The following is a 15,981-nucleotide window of genomic DNA, read 5'->3' as shown; positions in this document are numbered from 1 at the left end:
GTATAAGCTATTTTCTGGGAGCTGTTGGAGAGCTGAAACAAGGCAGAGGGAGTGTACCAAGATGGTGTCCGTCGACTACATTCCTTGAGGGAAGCTCTGTAGTTCACTGGATGTGTGCTAAACCTGAAGCCTTCCACTGAGGTTGAAGCACCAGAACAAGCAAAGTGACCTCCCTCACAGAAAGACTGCGGAATACCTCAGTCTGTTTTCTGCACAGTGCTGTGCAACTGGCAGCTTGCCAAGAACCATCTCTTCAATTGCTACAGTCCTGTGGGTCTCAGAAATGCAAGCCCCCTAGCCACCAGGGCTAGGCAATCAAGGAGCATTCCCTAGGTGGTAGCTGCAAAAACTGGGGCACTAGTTTTAAAAACTAGGGCATCAATTGCATGTAAAATTCCCTTGCAGGAAAAACTGGATCTCTGGAGGGTAGCAGAGGGAGTTCTTGAAGATAGCACTCACCCTCTGAGGTGTCTGGAAAGCATGACACTTAGCCCATAGATGTGTGTTTAATTAGAAGTCTGCCTCTCAGGCTGCAGCCATGATGATTAACTAATAGGCCTCTGTAACAGAAAGACTGAGGTCTTGGATCTTTTGCCTCTTGCTGTGTTGGGGCCTGGTAGTTGTTTAAGAATTCTTTCTCTGTTAGCTACAGTTCTATGGGACCCACAAGTATAAGCCCCACTGGCTGCCAGAGCCAGGTGATGTAGAGGTATTCCTGGGTAGCAGCCACAAAAATTGGGGTGCCTAACAGGGGTATGAGCTCCTTTATGATTATTACAGTCCCATGGGATTAGGAATGCAAGCTCCTTTGGCTTCCAGAGTCAGGAAGTCAAGTAATGTCCCCAGGGAGTCAGCTGCAAAGATCGGTGCACCGGATGCATGTAAAAGCTCTCTTCTGGGAGATACAGTGCTCTGGAGCATGGAAAAGGGAAAGCACGAAGATGGTACCTGCAAGTCTTCATTACTGGATGTGTGTGCTAATTAGATGCCTGCCTCTCAGGCTGACACCTTAATATAAGCAAGGGAATTTCCTTTACTTTAAGTCTGGGCATGGCTAGCTCCCTCTGAGCTGGGCCCTACAGAAGGTAAGTCCAAGTGCATGGGCCCTTTTTGACCTGGTTCCCAGACTGACACAATCTTGTGAGTCTGGGGACTCAAGCCCCATTGGTTTTCAAAGTTCAGTGTTTTGGAGCTTGTTTCTCAGGTGCAGGTCCTAAAAGTTGTGGTGCCCAATGTGAGGTTCAAACCCTTCACTCCTCAGACAGAAGCTCCATGTTTAGAATTTTCTCCAGGTTGTGGGTCATAGCACTGAGGGTGGCATTTACGGTAAGAGTGTGTCTTAGTACATCCTACCCGATTCACCGTGCTTTTCCTCTCATTTGCCTGATGTATAGTTACCACTCAACCAGACTTCAGGTTTTTTAAAAGAGGAAATTGTTCTGTTTGTAGCTGTAGACTCAGTAGGTCTTTGGGAGGAGTTGATTTCAGGATCTTCATATTTTGCCATCTTGAACTGGAACTCACATTAAATTTTTCCAAGAAAACATGAAATAATAACTCTCACCAGAAAGGTAAATATATAGCAAAGGGAGTGGATTAATCAGTTACAAAGGTACTATGAAGGTTAAAAGATGAAAGTAGTAAAAATAGTAATAACTATGATTACAATAATTAGTTAAGGGATACACAAGATAAAAAGAGATAAAATATGACATAAAAAACGTAAAATGTGGCAGGGAGTAAAAATGTTGAGCATTTTCAACAAACTTAAGTTGTTATCAACTTACAATAGCCTTATATATAAGTTGTTATTTGTAAGCTTCATGGCTTACAAATAGCAAAAACCTATAGTAAATACACAAACAATAAAAAGAAAGTAATATAAGTATATTACTAAAGAAAATCATCAAACCACAAAGGAAGAGAGCAAGAGAAGAAGAAACAAACAGCCAGTAAACAATTAATAAAATGGCAATAATAATTAGTTTTAAATTTTATTTGAGTTCTCTCATTTCTCTACCTATCAGTAATTACTTTAAATGTAAATTGACTGAGTTCTCCAATCAAAAGACATAGAGTGGCTACATGGATTAAAAAAACAAGACCCATCTATATGCTACCTACAAGAGACTTTTGATGTAAGGACACACAGAGACTGAGAATGAAGTGATGGAAAAATATTTCCATACTAATGGAAACCAAAAGAAAGCTGGAGTAGCTATAATTATATCAGACAAAATAGTCCATTCACTCTTAAAAAAAAAGATTGTAATAAGAGACAAGGATGGGTGTTACATGATGATATAGGGGTCAATTTAACAAGAAGATATAACATTTGTAAGTATTTATGTACCCAACATAGGATAACCTAAATACATAAAGCAAACATTAACTGGCCTAAAGGGAGAAATAGACAGCAATGTAATAATAGTAGGGAATTTTAATATCCCACTTACATCAATGGATAGATCATCCAGACAGAAAATCAATAAGGAAACATTGGCCTTAAGTGACACATTGGAATGATGGACTTAACAGATATATACAGAATACTCCATGTAAAAGCAACAGAATACACATTCTTCTGAAGTTCACATGGAACATTTTCCAGGAGAGATCATGTTAGGCCACAAAACAATTTTAATAAATTTAAGAGGATTGATGACATATGAAGCATCTTTATTGACCACAATGGTATGAAACTGGAAATTATTTACATGAAGAAATCTGGATAATTCACAAATATGTGGAGTTTAAACAGTATGCTACTGAACAACAAATGGGCCAAAGAAAAATCAAAGGAGAAATTTTTAAAAATACCTTGAGACAAGAGAAAATGGAAATAGCATATACCAAAAATTTGTGGGATGCAGCAAAAGCAGTTCTACGAGGGAAGTTCTTAGCGATAAATGGCCTACCTCAAGAGACAAGAAAAGTCACTAATAACCTAACTTTATACCTCAAGGAACTAGAAAAAGAACAAATGAAACCCAGGATTAGTAGAAGGGAGGACATAACAAATGTAGGGCAGAAATAAATGAAACAGATTCCAAAAGGACAGTAGAGAAGATCAGTGAAGCTGAGAGCTGGTTCTTTGAAAAGATAAAATTGACAAACCTTTAGCTAGACTCACCAAGAGAAAAAGAGAAATCATAAAGTAAAAAATGAAAGATATGTTACAACTGATCCCACAGAAATATAGACTACTAGGAAGAATTATATGTCAACAAATTAGGCAACCTGGGGAGGGAAAAATTGGGAGTTTGAGATTAACATATATACACAACAATATATAAAATAGGTAACCAACAAGAACCTACTATATAGCACAGGGAACTATACTCAATATTTTGTAATAACCTATAAGGGAAAAGAATCTGAAAAAGAATACATATATATTATATGTTATATATATTAAATATATATATGATATATATATATATATGAATCACTTTGCTGTACACCTAAAAGTAACACAGCATTGTCAATCAACTATACTTCAATTTTAAAAAATTAGGCAACCCAGAAGAAATGGATAAATTTCTAGAAACACCTAACCTACCAAGACTGAATTATGGTGAAATAGATAATCTGAATAGACCAATTACTGGTAAGGGGATTTAATCAGTAGTCAAAAATATGCTAACAAACAAAAGTCCAAGACCAGACTTATACAATTCACTGGTGAACTGTACCAAACATTTAAAGAATCATTAATACCAATCCTCAAACTCCTTTTCCGAAGAATAGATGAAGGGGGAACACTTCCAAATTCATTTTACAAGACCAGCATACCCTGATACCAAACCCCAGACAAGGATACCACAAAAAAAAAAAAAAAAAGAAAAGAAAATTACTGGCCAATATCCCTGATGAACATAGATGTAAAGATCTTTAAAAAGATAATAGCAAACCAAATTCAACATTAAAACATTAAAAGAAAAAAAAACATTGAAAGAATCATACACCATGCTGAAGTGGGGTTTATTGAAAGGATGAAAAATGGTTCAGCATCAGCAAATCAATTAATGTGATATGCCACATTAACAAAATGAAGGATAAAAATCATGGTCATCTAAATAGATGCAGAAAAAGCGTTTGAAAAAATTCAGCATCCATGTATAATAAAAACTCTCAACAAAGTGGATATAGAGGGAACATACTTCAATGTAATAAAGACCATATATGACATGCCCACAGCTAACCTTATACTCAACGGTGAAAAGCTGAAAGCGTTTCCTCTAAGATCAGGAACATGTCAAGGATGCCCACTTTCGCCACTTTTATTCAACATAGAATTGGAAGTTCTCACCACAGTAATTGGGTAAGAAAATGAAATGACATGCATTCAAATTGGAAAGGAAGAAGTAAAACTCACTATATGCAGATGACATGATATTATATATAGAACACCCTAACTACTCCATAAAAAACTGTTAGAACTAATAAACAAATTCAGTAAATTTTCAGGATACAAAACTAATGTATGGAAATCTGTTGTGTTTATATACACCAATAAGAAACTGTCAGAAATAGAAATAAACAATGTGATTTATAATGCATCAAAAAGGATATAATACCAAGGAATAAATTTAACCAAGGAGGTAAAAGAACTATATATTGAAAATTACAAGATATTGATGAAAGAAATTGAAGAAGACCCAAATAAATGGAAAGATATTCCATGCTCATGGATTGGGAGAATCAGGATTGTTAAAATTTCTGTACTACCCTAAGCAATCTACATATTCATTGCAATCCCCATCAAAATTCCCATGCTAGTTTTCAAATAAATAGGAAGATAATCCTTAAATTTGTATGGAAACACAAATATCAAATAGCCAGAACAATCTTGAGAAAGAAAACAAAGCTGGAGGCTTCAGACTCTCTGATTTCAAACTACATTACAAAGCTTTATTAATTAAAATAGTATTATATTGACATGAAAAGAGACACATAGATCAGTGGAACAGAATAGAGAACACAGAAATAAACCTAAACATACATGGTCAATTAATTTATGACAGAGGAACCAAGAATATACCATGGGGAAAGGACAGACTTTTCATTAAATGGTATTAGGAAAACTGGACAGCAACATGCAGAAGAATAAATGGATCACTATTTTACACCATACACAAAATTTAACTCAAAATGGATTAAAGACTTGAATGTAAGACCTGAAATCATAAATCTTCCTAGTAGAAAACAAATACACTAACTTGAAACATATATGCACCTCTGTGTTCATTGAAGCATTATTTGCAATAGCAAAAATATGAAAACAATCTAAGTATCTATTGATGGATGAATGGATAAGTAAATTGTTATATGTATATATAATGGTATATTATTCAGCCTTAAAAAGAAGAAAATCCTGCCATTTGTGGCAGTATGGATGAACCTTGAGGATGTTGTTAGTAAAATAAGCCAGACACAGAAAGACAAATACTGCAACATCTCACTACTGGAATCTACAGTAGTCAAACTCATAGACACAGAAAGTACAGTGGTGTTTGCCAGGGGCTGCAGACAAAGAGAAATGGGGAAATGTTGGTCAAAGCATATAAAGTTTGAGCTATGCAAGATGAATAAGTTCCGGAGATTTAATAAACATCAGTGTAGCTGTAGTTAGCAATATTGTATTGTAAACTTTAAATTTTCTAAGAGGGTTGATTTTATGTGTTCTCACTACACACACACACACACACACACACACACACACAAGAAAAAAGAAAATGGTAACTATGTGAGAGTGGATATGTTATTAGCTTGATTGTGGCAGTTATTTCACATTGTATATGTATATCAAAACAGGTCTTATAACTTAAGTATATATATATATGTGTATATATATATATATATATATATATATTTCAACTATGACTCAGTAAAGATGGAAAAATATTTTAAAAGTTCAGAATAAACAATTTGTGAAAGTTTTTAAGTTTTTAAATGCTGCTATTCTTTTTTTCTAGCCAGAATCAGCTGTTTCAGATTTAATTCCTCTTTATGTAGAAATGCATGTCGTGGTGGACAAAGTTTTGGTATGTATTTTGCTTCTTCTTTGCTTTTGAATATTTGATATGAATGTATGATTATCCCTAACTAGAAAGGAACTTAAAGATTCCAGTCTTCTTACTTCCATGTCGCTCCCAGAGAACAGTGGAGACATCTTCTATTTGAAGAATCAAATATTCAAAATTACATTAGTTCTATCAGAAATGTTTTATTTGAAATCTTTACATAACCTGCATAACAAAATGATTTTTTTTTTTTTTGGCTGGTACTTCACACCTTTAGGGCCCCTCTCAATCCACAAAAATTTTTAATGGTGATTTTTTTAAGTGAAATTCTTTAAGCTTTAATTCTTGTTTTAGGGTACTTGAAGAGCAGCATGTAGTCTAGAGAATCTTTTGCCTTATAAGATATTTATTGGCACAGCAACGATGATAGTATAACTATTTATGAGAACTGCTTACATTAAAATGTCAAGATTTTTTTTTGTGGTTTTTAATGGTGCAACTGTTTGAGTCTGTTGACTCAAGTCTGATTGAGTCTAGTCTAAAGGCACCTCTAGATTCCTTATTCCCATAAACAATTTGAGGATCTCTGAACTTCAGACCCTTGAGGTGATAACTCAGTTTGTACTCAGTCGGGTGTGGTTTTATTTCTCCTGTATTTCAAAGATTTCAGAAAACAGGGATAAAATATACTTTCCAGGTTTTGTTTTGAAGATAAGTATTTGATTGTCACATCTATGGAATACTACAGAGAATGTGAATTTCCATTTCTATTCATAGGATTGTAGAGCTTGTCAGGAAGCCAGAGTTGAGGGTCAGAGACAGGAGAGATTTGGAGAAGGATATTAAAATACTTGACTTATTAGAGTATTAGGGAGAAGGGCAAAGGGAACATTTAAGAGAAAGTTGAGGTATTTCTAGTAAAGATGACTAAATTTCCAGGGAATATTTTGGTTTATGAAAATTATTTTGTTTCAGGATTATGTTACAAATTTTGAGAGTTGTTTTAAAAGCTTCTTGTCTAAATTGCCAGGTTTGTCAGCCATAGAATGCTCATTAAACATCTCTTTTTTATGTTCTTACAAATATTTATGTTTATGTATTCTTTAATAAAACAAACATTGAGCCAGTATGACATCTGTGTTACTAGATATTGGGCATATATAGAAGAATAGTGATGTCTTCAATCACTTCACAAATTTTAAATCCACAGTTGTAGCCTAGTGAATTCAGTGCCAGATTGAGGGAAGTTTATGGTACTATAAAAATACAGTGCATTAATGGAGAAAGACATGGAGACACACAGCTGTAACCTGAGGTATTGTAAGAGCATGTAAGTAGGTGTTTTAAAATGTAGGTTTTATTATTATTCAGGTATGCTGATGCCAACAGATCAGGAGATGATTACTATTGGAAGGTTAGTTTGTTATTCGCAGTTCCCAGGAGGAAAGGGCATACCACATCATGCCACATGGAGAAGCACCAGAGTAGGTCAGGAGACAGAGGGAGCAATAGGAAAACATGGCAGGAGCCTTTATTGTGATTTCTGTGGGAAGGAATAGCGAAACAAGGTAAACAGGTTTAGCATTGGCTAACTTGAAAAATTGCAGTGGGTTCTGGAGAATAGAGGTTGTTTCACATTTTTTGCTACCTTGCCCTTGGATGATTAGGGCAGGGGAATTGGAGTGTGAGAACCTGGTAAAGGAGATGGTTGGAGGCTGTGTTCTGGTTTGGTTGGTTTGGGCAATGGGGGGAGGATGGGGCCAGGGAAGACTCAGTGCGAAACCTTTCTTTGCAAGGGTGCATAAATATGAGAGATTGTTCTTTTCAGGTAATTGCAAGAAGTTTAGTATGATTAATACACAGGGTTGAAGAAGGGAAAGGGAAAGAGATGAATTGAAGAATTGACATGATATTTGGATTTTATCCTAACGGTAATAGAGAGTCAATGAAAGATTTTAAGCAGGGTAATGATGTGTTCATATTTACATTTAGAATCATTTCTGCAATAGCGTAGGGACAGGAATGGTGGTGTAAAAATTGGAGTAAGATAAAGCGTTTAAGAGACTATTCCAGTAATCAAGGTGAAGTTTTACAAATTAATAGTGTTAGGAATAGCCAGGAAAGGACAATTTTAAAAGTTACTAATGAGGGTGAATTAGAAGAACTTGTAAATTCATTTGATTTATTCATTCATTTAATAAATATATTAAGCATCACCTAGATGCCAGTTACTGTTCTATTTATTGAGGATGGAGCAGTGAACAAAACAGAAAAAAAGTTTTGCTGTCACAGAACATATAGTATAATAAATGTGGGAGGTCATAAGTGATAAGAGCATTCACTAAAGAAGTGGAAATCTAAGTGGGAGCATATTTTTGAGGGAGGATAATGAGCGTAGTTTTGGATATGTTGAACTTGAGGGTCCTGTGTAATATCCAAGGGATAATGTACCTTAGAGAGTTTTTTTATAGATAAGGAATTTAACATTGACACATTCTTCAGAGCTTATTCAGATTTCAGCAGTTATATACACACTCATTTGTGTGTGTGGTTTTATGTGGTAGTATCACATATGTAGCCATTCATAACTACCACCACCATGACCAATACACTGAACAGTACCATCACAAGACTCTCTGTGTTATCCCTTTGGAGTCACACACATCTCTCCCCACTTCCTTACTTCTTGACCTCTGGTAATCACTCATCTATTCTCCATCTGTGATTTCAGGAATATTGCATAAATGTTAACATATAGTATGTATCCTTTTGAGATTTGTTTATACTTAGCATAATTTTCATGAGGTTTACCCAGGCTGTTCCATATATCAACAGTTCAGTTACTTTTTATTACTGAATCATATTCCGTGTTATAAATGTACCACAGTTTGTTTAACCTGTTAACCATTGAAGGACGTAGGAGTTGTTTCCACTCATGTATGGGTTTTTGTGAGCATCAGTTTTTACTTCTTTAGGATAAATGCCCAGGAGTGCAATTTCTAGGTCCATTATTTGTTTTGAAAGAAGTTTCCAAACTATCTTTCAGAGTGGCTATACAATTTTACATACTAGCATGTGTGAGTGATACAATTTATATTCCTATTTTAATTGTTACTGTCTTATTTTGAAGTGTTCTAACCCCAAAGCAGCCTCAACCTGAGAGAGTAGATCTCAAGCATATTACATAACAAATGATATTTAAATTTTAAATTAATTCTGTTTTTCAGTATGATAACCTGGGCTCTGATAGCATGATGGTAACAAATAAAGTCATCGAAATTATTGGCCTTGTAAATTCAGTAAGTATTTTCCTTTTCATACTAGTTAGGAAAATTCGTACTAGTTTTGAAATTATAATTTGCATTAACTTGACATGGCAATTTCTTTTTTTAAAAAATTTATTTATTTTATTTATTTATTTTTGGCTGCATTGGGTCTTTTTTGCTGTGCGTGGGCTTTCTCTAGTTGTGGTGAGCGGGGGCTACTCTTCGTTGTGGTGCACGGGCTTCGCATTGCGGTGGCTTCTCTTGTTGCGGAGCACGGGCTCTAGGCGCACAGGCTTCAGTAGTTGTGGCACATGGACTGAATTGCTCCATGGCTGACGTGGCATTTCTGAATAAAGTTATCCATATACGTTGAGGGTGGATTTGTTAAAACATTCAATTAATTTCTTGGTTATTATAAAATAAAATAAAAATTAATTTTTTCATGTATTTATCTCTTCTGTTTTTAGATGTTTACCCCATTTAAAATTGCTATTGTGCTGTCATCTTTGGAATTGTGGTCAGATAAAAATAAGATCTCTACTGTTGGTGAGGCAGATGAATTATTGCATAGATTTTTAGAATGGAAAAAGTCTTATCTTACCCTAAGGCCTCATGATATTGCATATCTATTCATGTAAGTATAATGTTTCAGTCTTCTTAGAAATCAAAGATTTGTGATATTGATGTAGCTTAAATTAGGGAATTGTTGTTCATTTCTGACTATTCATACTTTGATTATCATGCACTCATTCAGACCTCATGCTCTCTTTCTGGTTGTCAGACAGTAAAAGAAGATTGCTAAAATTTATTTCTGTGCTTATCAACACTTACTATTGAGGAGATTGATATTTCAGGAGGTTAAACCAACTAAGGACTCTTGATTGGTGTGTCTAGGTTTTGAACCCACAGTTTGTAACTCCAGAGCCCATAATCTTAATCACTACATAAAGAGATGGGATTTATCTTGTGAAGTTTATATCTTTGTTATGAGTTTTGATCAAAGCCTTGGTAAAGTAGGTTAAAATATTTTACCCTACTGAATTTTCTGCATTATTTTTAAATGTTAGTTTTCTAACAATCAATTATAACTGTATACTTATAATTTTATTCATATAAAATTTACCAGCAATTATGATCAGCATGTCTTTCAATAAATCTGCATATACATATTTTTAACTTGGCATGATAATATCAATATTTCCTTTTGCGTGTGTAAGATTAATCTTTTCCCCACATCTCTGCCAATAATGCGCTGTGTTTCTTTTCATTTTTTGCCAGTCTGATGAATATAAATTGATGTTAACGTTTTTTAATTTGCTTTCTCCAAAGACTAGTAGATTTGAGCATCTTTTCATATGTTTGTTGATCATTTGGATCTGTCCTTCTGGAATTGCCTTTTCATGTTATTTGACAACTTTGTTGTAATTTGTAAGAGCTTATTGAATGTTTAGATATTAATCCTTTGTTTATGTATATAAAAAATACGTTTTTCCATGTCTATAATTTTACTATAGATATTAAATTTTTTTTTGCTCCATAAAATCTTTTATGTTTATAGGGCCAAATTTGTTAATCTTTTCTTTTTTTACTTCTGGATTTCCTGTTTTTTTCATTTGTTTGTTTTTGTTTTTTGGATTTCCTGTTTGATGAAGATCTCTCCTAGCACTAATTTTAGTCTGCAGATTTTTTTTAAAGAATAAATATTATTACTTTTTATAAATAAATTTGTGATACATCTTAGTCTAATTTTTACATAACACAAAAGAGAAGTAAAATTTAATTTTCTTCCAGTTAGATAGCCAGTTTTGCCATGAATTTACCACTTTTGGCAAACATTTGTTAAGTCCCACAAACAACCTCTTGAAATGTTTAAAGAGGTAAATCTATATATCAATTTGTTATTTGTAGACTTTTTGATGCTAGTCATTCTGACAGGTGTGAAGTGATATCTCATGGTGGTTTTGATTTGCACTTCCTTGATGATTAGTGATATTGAGCATCTTTTCATTTATCTCTTGGCTATCTATATGTCTTCTTTGGAAAACTATCTTTTCAGGTCTTCTGCCCATTTTTATTTTTATTTTTAAAAAATTTTAATTTCTTTTTTAAAAATTAATTTATTTATATTTTATTTTTGGCTGTGTTGGGTCTTCGTTGCTGCACGTGAGCTTTCTGTAGTTGCGGTGAGTGGGGGCTACTCTTTGTTGTGGTGCACGGGCTTCTCATTGCGGTGGCTTCTCTTGTTGCGGAGCATGGGCTCTAGGCACGCAGGCTTCAGTAGTTGTGGCATTCAGGCTCAGTAGTTGTGGTGCACTGGCTTAGTTGCTCCGCGGCATGTAGGATCTTCCTGGACCAGGCTCAAAACCGTGTCCTCTGCATTGGCAGGTGGATTCTTAACCACTGTGCCACCAGGGAAGTCCCTCTTCTACCCATTTTTAAATCAGGATATTTGATTTTTTAGTGTTGAGTTGTATGAGTTCTTTGTATATTTTGGAAATTAATCCCTTATCAGATATATCATTTGCAAATATCTTCTTCCACTCAATAGGTTGCCTTTTCATTTTGTTGATATTTTCCTTCATTGTGCAAAGCATTTTTGTTTGATGTGGTCCCATTTGTTTATTTTTGCTTTTGCTTTCCTTGCCTGAGAAGACAGATATAAAAAATACTGCCAATACTGATATCAAGAGCATATTTCCTATGTTTTCTTCTAGGATTTTTTAAGGTTTCAGGACTTACATTTAATTCCTTAATCCATTTTGAGGTTTTTTTGAATATGGTGTGAGAAAGTGGTCCAGTTTCAGTCTTTTGCATGTGGCTGTCCAGTTGTCCCACCACCACTTATTGAAGAGGCTGTCAGTTCCCCATCGTATGTTCATACCTCCTTTGTCATAGATTATCAACCATATAAACTTGTATTTATTTCTGGGTTCTCTATTCTGTTCCATGGATATACGTGTCTGTTTTTTTTTTTGCCAGTACCATACTATTTTGATTAATATAGCTTTGTAGTATAGTTTGAAATCAGAGAATGAGTTGTCTCCAGCTTTGTTCTTTTTCTCAAGATTGCTTAAGCTATTGGGGTCTTTTGAGGATCCATCCAAATTACAGTATTCTTTGTTCAAATTTTGTGAAAAGTGCCATTGGTATTTTGATAAAGCATTGCACTGAATCTGTAGATTGTATGAGATTTTAACATAATAATTCTTCCAGTACATGAACATATATGTCTTTCCATCTGTTTATATTCTCTTCAATTTCTTTCATCAGTGTTTTATTAGTTTTCTGAGTACAGGTCTTTTACATGTTGCTTAGATTTATTCCTGGGTCTTTTAATTTTTTGATGTGATTGTAAATGAGATCGTTTTCTTAACGTCTCTTTCTGATAGACTTTATTCGTGTATAGAAACACAACTGATTTCTTTACATTAATTTTGTATCCTGCAACTTTACTAAATTCATTGATGTGTTCTAATAGTTTTTTTGTGGCATCTTTAGGATTTTCTATATATACTATCATGTCATCTGCAAACAGTGACAGTTTTACTTCATCTTTTCCAATTTGGATTCCTTTTATTTCTTTTTCTAGTTTGATTGCTGTGGCTAGGACTACCAATACTGTGTTGAATAAAAGTGGTGAGAGTGGGCATCCTTGACATGTTCCTAGTCTTAGAGGTAATGCTGCCAGCTTTTCACTCTTGGGTATGATGTTATTTGTGGGTTTGTCATATATGGTCTTTATTATGTTCAGGTATGTTCTTTTTTACCCACTTTGTTGAGAGTTTTTATCATAAAATGATGTTAAATTTTGTCAAAAACTTTTTCTCCATTGATTCAAATAACTGTATTACTTTTACTCTTCAATTTGTTAATGTTTATCACATTGATTGATTCATGGGTATTGAACTATCCTTGTCTCCTGAGATAATCCCACTTGATCATGGTGCATGATTCTTTTAATGTATTGTTGGATTTGGTTTGCTAATATTTTGTTCAGGATTTTTGCATCTGCATTCATCAGTGATATTGGCCTATAATTTTCTTTTTTTGTGATATCTTTGTCTGGTTTTGGTATCAGGGTGATGATGACCTCATCATAGGATGAGTTCATAGAACTCATCATGGAATGAGTTTGGAAGTGTTCCTTCCTCTGCAGTTTTTTGGAATAGTTCTAGAAGGATAGCTGTTCACTCGTCTCTAAATGTTTGGTAGGATTCACCTGTGAAACCTTCTGGTCTTGGACTTTTGTTTGTTGGGAGTTTTTAAATTACTGTTTCAATTTCAGCACTTTTAATCGGTCTTTTTATTTCTTCCTGGTTCAGTCTTGGGAGATTGTATATTTCTAGGAGTTTGTCCATTTCTACTAGGTTATCTATTTTATTGGCATATAGTTGTTCATAGTAGTCTCTTATCCTTTGTATTTCTGTGGTGTCTATTGTAACATCTCCCTTTTCATGTCTGATTTTATTGATTGGGGCCCTTTTTATCTTGATGAGTCTGGCTAAAGGTTTATCAATTTTGTTTATCTTTTTAAAGAACAAGTTCTTAGTTTCATTGATCTTTCCTATTCTTTTCTTCATCTCTATTTCATTGATTTCCTCTCTGTTCTTTATTATTACCTTCCTTCTACTAACTTTCTCATTCCTTTGGTGTAAGGTTAGGTTGTTTATTTGAGATTTTTCTTGTTTCCTGAGATAGGCCTGCATAACTGTAAACTTCCCTCTTAGAACTGCTTTTGCTGTGACCCAAAAATTTTGAATTGTTGTGTTTTTATTTTCATTTGTTTCAAAGTATTTTGTGATTTCCCTTTAATTTCTTCAACAACCCATTGCTTGTTTAGTAGCATGTTGTTTAGACTCCACGTGTTTCTGTTTTCTGCAGCTGTTTTCTTTTGGTTAATTTCTAGTCTCATACTGTTGTGGCTGGAAGAGTTGCTTGCTATGATTTCATTCTTAAATTTACTGAAACTTGTTTTGTGCCTACCAGGTGATGTGTCCTGGAGAATGTTTCATGTGCTCTTTAAAAGAATGTGTATTCTACTGTTTATAGATGGAAAATATATATATATATATGTATATATATATACACATATATATATATATTTAAGTTGATCATCTGTTAAGCTACAACACATTCTTACAGTTCTACATTTTATTACTCCTACATGTTTTTTTTTTTGATGTCATATTTTACATTATTTCTGTTTTGTGTATGCCTTAACTACTTGCTGTGGATACAGATAACTTTAATACTTTTATCTTGTAACCTTCCTACTTAGCTTTATATGTTGTTGATCCTTATTCTTTTTTTTTTTTTTTAAATTAAATACCATATATATATATAGATATATATATATTTTTTAATTAATTAATTTATTTTTGGCTGTGTTGGGTCTTCATTTCTGTGCACGGGCTTTCTCTAGTTGTGGCAAGTGGGGGCCACTCTTCATCGCGGTGCGCGGGCCTCTTACTGTCGCGGCCTCTCTTGTTGCGGAGCACAGGCTCCAGACGCGCAGGCTCAGCAATTGTGGCTCACGGGCCTAGCTGCTCCGCGGCACGTGGGATCTTCCCAGACCAGGGCTCGAACCCGTGTCCCCCGCATTGGCAGGCAGATTCCCAACCACTGCACCACCAGGGAAGCCCGATCCTTATTCTTTACTATCTGTTTCTCTTTACTAGTGAGATTTTTCCTTTCATAATTTTACTTATTTCTAGTTGTGCCCTTATTTGCTTGCAGAAGTGTCCTTTAGCATTTCTTTTTTCTTTTTTAGTGGTGCTGAACTCTTGTAGCTTTTGCTCATCTGTAAAACTCTTTATCTCTCCTTCAAATCTGAATGATATCCTTGCCAGGTAGAGTATTCTTGGTTTTAGGTTTTTCCCTTTCATTACTTTGAATATATCACGTCACTGCCTTCTGGCCTTCAGAGTTTTCACTGAAAAGTCAGATGATAGTCTTATGGGAGTTTCCTTGTACTTGATTATTTGCTTTTCTCTTCTTGTTATAAAGGTCTTCTTTATCTTTTATTTTTGACATTTTAATTACAACATTTCTTGGTGTGGACATTTCGGGGTTCATCTTGTTGGGTTCTTTCTGTGATTCCTGGACCTGGATGTCTGTTTTCTTCCTTAGGTTAGGGAATTTTTTAACCTATTATTTTTTCATATAATTTCACTGCCTCTTTCTTTTTTTCTTCTTTTTCTTGGACGCCAATAATATGACTGTGAATGTCACTTCATATTGCCCCAGAGCTCCTTAATCTATTATCATTAAAGTTTTTTCTTTTTTCTTTTTAACTTGGGTGATTTCCACTACTCTGTCTTCCAGAATGCTGATCCATTCTCTCTGTTATCTAATCTGCTGTTGATTCCTTCTGGTGTATTTGTTTTTTCAGTTATTGTATTTTTCAGCTCTGATTTTTTTTTTTAAACATCTTTATTGGAGTATAATTGCTTTACAATATTGTGTTAGTTTCTGCTGTATAACAAAGTGAATCGGCTATATGCATACATATATCCCCATGTCCCCTCTCTCTTGTGTCTCCCTCCCACCCTCCCTATCCCACCCCTCTAGGTGGTCGCAAAGCACTGAGCTAGTCTCTCTGTGCGATGCAGCTGCTTCCCACTAGCTATCTGTTTTACATTTGGTGGTGTATATATGTCAATGCTACTCTCTTACTTCATCCCAGCTTA

General features: G+C 34.6%; 1 protein-coding gene across 1 annotated transcript in view; it reads left to right on the top strand.

Moving 5' to 3' along the window:
• Positions 1-15,981, top strand: part of ADAM32 (ADAM metallopeptidase domain 32) — a 176,573-nt gene that overhangs the window by 44,922 nt on the left and 115,670 nt on the right. The window contains exons 7-9 of the mRNA XM_036838636.1: positions 5,979-6,047; positions 9,254-9,325; positions 9,760-9,926. Coding sequence (XP_036694531.1) covers positions 5,979-6,047; positions 9,254-9,325; positions 9,760-9,926 — 308 coding nt within the window. The remainder of the gene's footprint in view (positions 1-5,978; positions 6,048-9,253; positions 9,326-9,759; positions 9,927-15,981) is intronic.

This window comes from Balaenoptera musculus, chromosome 21 (assembly GCF_009873245.2).
Source record: "Balaenoptera musculus isolate JJ_BM4_2016_0621 chromosome 21, mBalMus1.pri.v3, whole genome shotgun sequence".
Lineage (NCBI taxonomy): Eukaryota > Metazoa > Chordata > Mammalia > Artiodactyla > Balaenopteridae > Balaenoptera > Balaenoptera musculus.
The sequence above is the reverse complement of the archived record's forward strand: the minus strand, read 5'-3'. Positions and strand labels throughout refer to the sequence as shown.